Raw genomic sequence first — 2183 nt, forward strand, 5'->3', positions numbered from 1 at the left:
CTGGGCCTGTACTCTCGATACGCGTCTGTCGTGATATGATTACCAGACGTTCGCTCGGTTATGCTTATGTCAACTTTCAGCAACCGGCTGATGGTGAGTACAGTGTTTCTTTATTTCAATATTCTTTTGACCTTAAGATACTTTAAATCTTGTCCTAAAATGATCTTTAGTTACATCATTTATCCGTGCGTGACACGTGTTTCGGATCGTATAATGCCACCATATTGAAACCTACTTCGAACAAAGTAGATAAGTTGTTAACGATTGGTTGAGTCACAGTTTATTTTTTCATTATCATCTTCCCTTTCATTTTTTAAATGATATGCGATTATGATGTACAAAGAATATTTTAACACGAGTTATATCTTTTAATCGTAGAAAGATCATGTGTAAATGTGTTTTTATATTAACAGCGTAATTTTTAAATTCTTTATGCAGTATATATTTATTTCAGTAATGTTCATGTTTAGAATTTATACAATATAATTTTAAATATGTTAAATCTCTCGAAAATAAAGTTTTATAAAAGCAACGAAATGTGTGTAACAGTTTTATAAGGGATGTTAATTCAGAGGTTTTATTATTACAGTATATTTTAATAATATGATATTTCTCTATGGTAATTAAATAATTGTGTTAAAATGTGATTTGTATGCTTTGCTTATTTCAGCTGAACGTGCACTTGATACTATGAACTTTGATATGATAAAGGGGCGGCCTATTCGTATTATGTGGTCTCAACGTGATCCTTCTCTTCGAAAATCTGGTGTTGGAAATGTATTTATAAAAAATTTAGACAAAAACATAGACAATAAAGCAATGTATGATACATTTTCTGCTTTTGGTAACATACTTAGTTGCAAAGTAGCTCAAGATGAATCTGGTGTTTCTAAAGGTTATGGTTTTGTTCATTTTGAAACTGAAGAAGCAGCAAATAAATCTATTGATAAAGTTAATGGCATGTTGCTGAATGGAAAAAAGGTAATTTCTGAAGATTTATATTCTATTAATTTTCTGTTTTTTTTTGTATTTTTATTAAATTTAATTATAATATTATATTTCACTTCTTATCATAATTCTTATTGTATATTTGTAATATATAGGTATACGTTGGTAAATTTATACCCCGTAAAGAACGTGAAAAGGAATTGGGTGAAAAAGCTAAGCTTTTTACCAATGTTTATGTAAAGAATTTTGGAGAAGATATGACAGATGACAAACTTAAAGAAATGTTTGAAAAATATGGGACCATCACCAGTCACAAAGTAATGATTAAAGATGACGGAAAATCTCGAGGTTTTGGTTTTGTAGCTTTTGAAGATCCTGACGCTGCTGAACAAGCAGTACTTGAATTAAATGGAAAAGAGGTTGCTGAAGGAAGGTGTATGTATGTTGGGCGGGCACAAAAGAAAGCAGAGCGTCAACAAGAACTTAAGAGAAAGTTTGAGCAATTAAAATTAGAACGTTTAAATCGTTATCAAGGAGTAAATCTTTATGTAAAGAACTTGGATGACAGTATAGATGATGAACGATTACGCAAAGAATTCGCACCATTTGGAACCATCACCTCAGCAAAAGTTATGATGGAAGAAGGACGTAGTAAAGGCTTTGGATTTGTCTGTTTTTCAGCTCCTGAAGAAGCTACTAAAGCTGTTACAGAGATGAATGGTCGTATAATAGTTACTAAACCATTGTATGTTGCTCTGGCCCAGCGTAAAGAAGATCGTAAAGCGCATCTTGCTTCTCAATACATGCAACGTTTGGCAAATATGCGAATGCAGCAGATGGGTCAAATTTTCCAGCCTGGCGGTGCTGGAAATTATTACATCCCCACTATTCCACAACCGCAAAGACTTTATGGACCTGCACAGATGGCCCAAATTCGTACAACTCCACGTTGGCCAGCGCAACCTAATCAAGTACGACCCAATGCACAAACTGGAAGTTCTGGTTTTGCAACTATGCAAGGTCCATTTAGAGCTGCACCACGTGCTCCTACTGCACAAGCTGGTACAATGCGAAATACTTTGCCTGCTAGACCCATTACAGGTAACAATGATTTAATTTTTATATAATTTATTTTTAAAAGTTTGAGTTTTATGAATTTCTATTTAATTAAATTCGTTATTTTAGGTCAACAAGCAGTTGGCGGTGCAAACATGCAAAATCGTTCTATGGCTGGG

At 33.6% G+C, this 2183-nt stretch overlaps 1 protein-coding gene across 1 annotated transcript in view; it reads left to right on the plus strand.

The window, feature by feature from the left end:
- The first annotated feature begins 6 nt into the window (after nt 1–6).
- The window catches only part of LOC108572501 (tudor domain-containing protein 7A-like), a 16484-nt gene continuing 14307 nt past the window's right edge, over nt 7–2183 (plus strand). Inside the window, exons 1-3 of the mRNA XM_017934754.1 lie at nt 7–93; nt 671–981; nt 1104–1473. Of these exons, the coding sequence (XP_017790243.1) occupies nt 36–93; nt 671–981; nt 1104–1473 (739 nt within the window). The 5' untranslated portion in view covers nt 7–35. The remainder of the gene's footprint in view (nt 94–670; nt 982–1103; nt 1474–2183) is intronic.

The sequence above is a fragment of the Habropoda laboriosa genome, unplaced genomic scaffold, assembly GCF_001263275.1.
Source record: "Habropoda laboriosa isolate 0110345459 unplaced genomic scaffold, ASM126327v1 scaffold65, whole genome shotgun sequence".
Lineage (NCBI taxonomy): Eukaryota > Metazoa > Arthropoda > Insecta > Hymenoptera > Apidae > Habropoda > Habropoda laboriosa.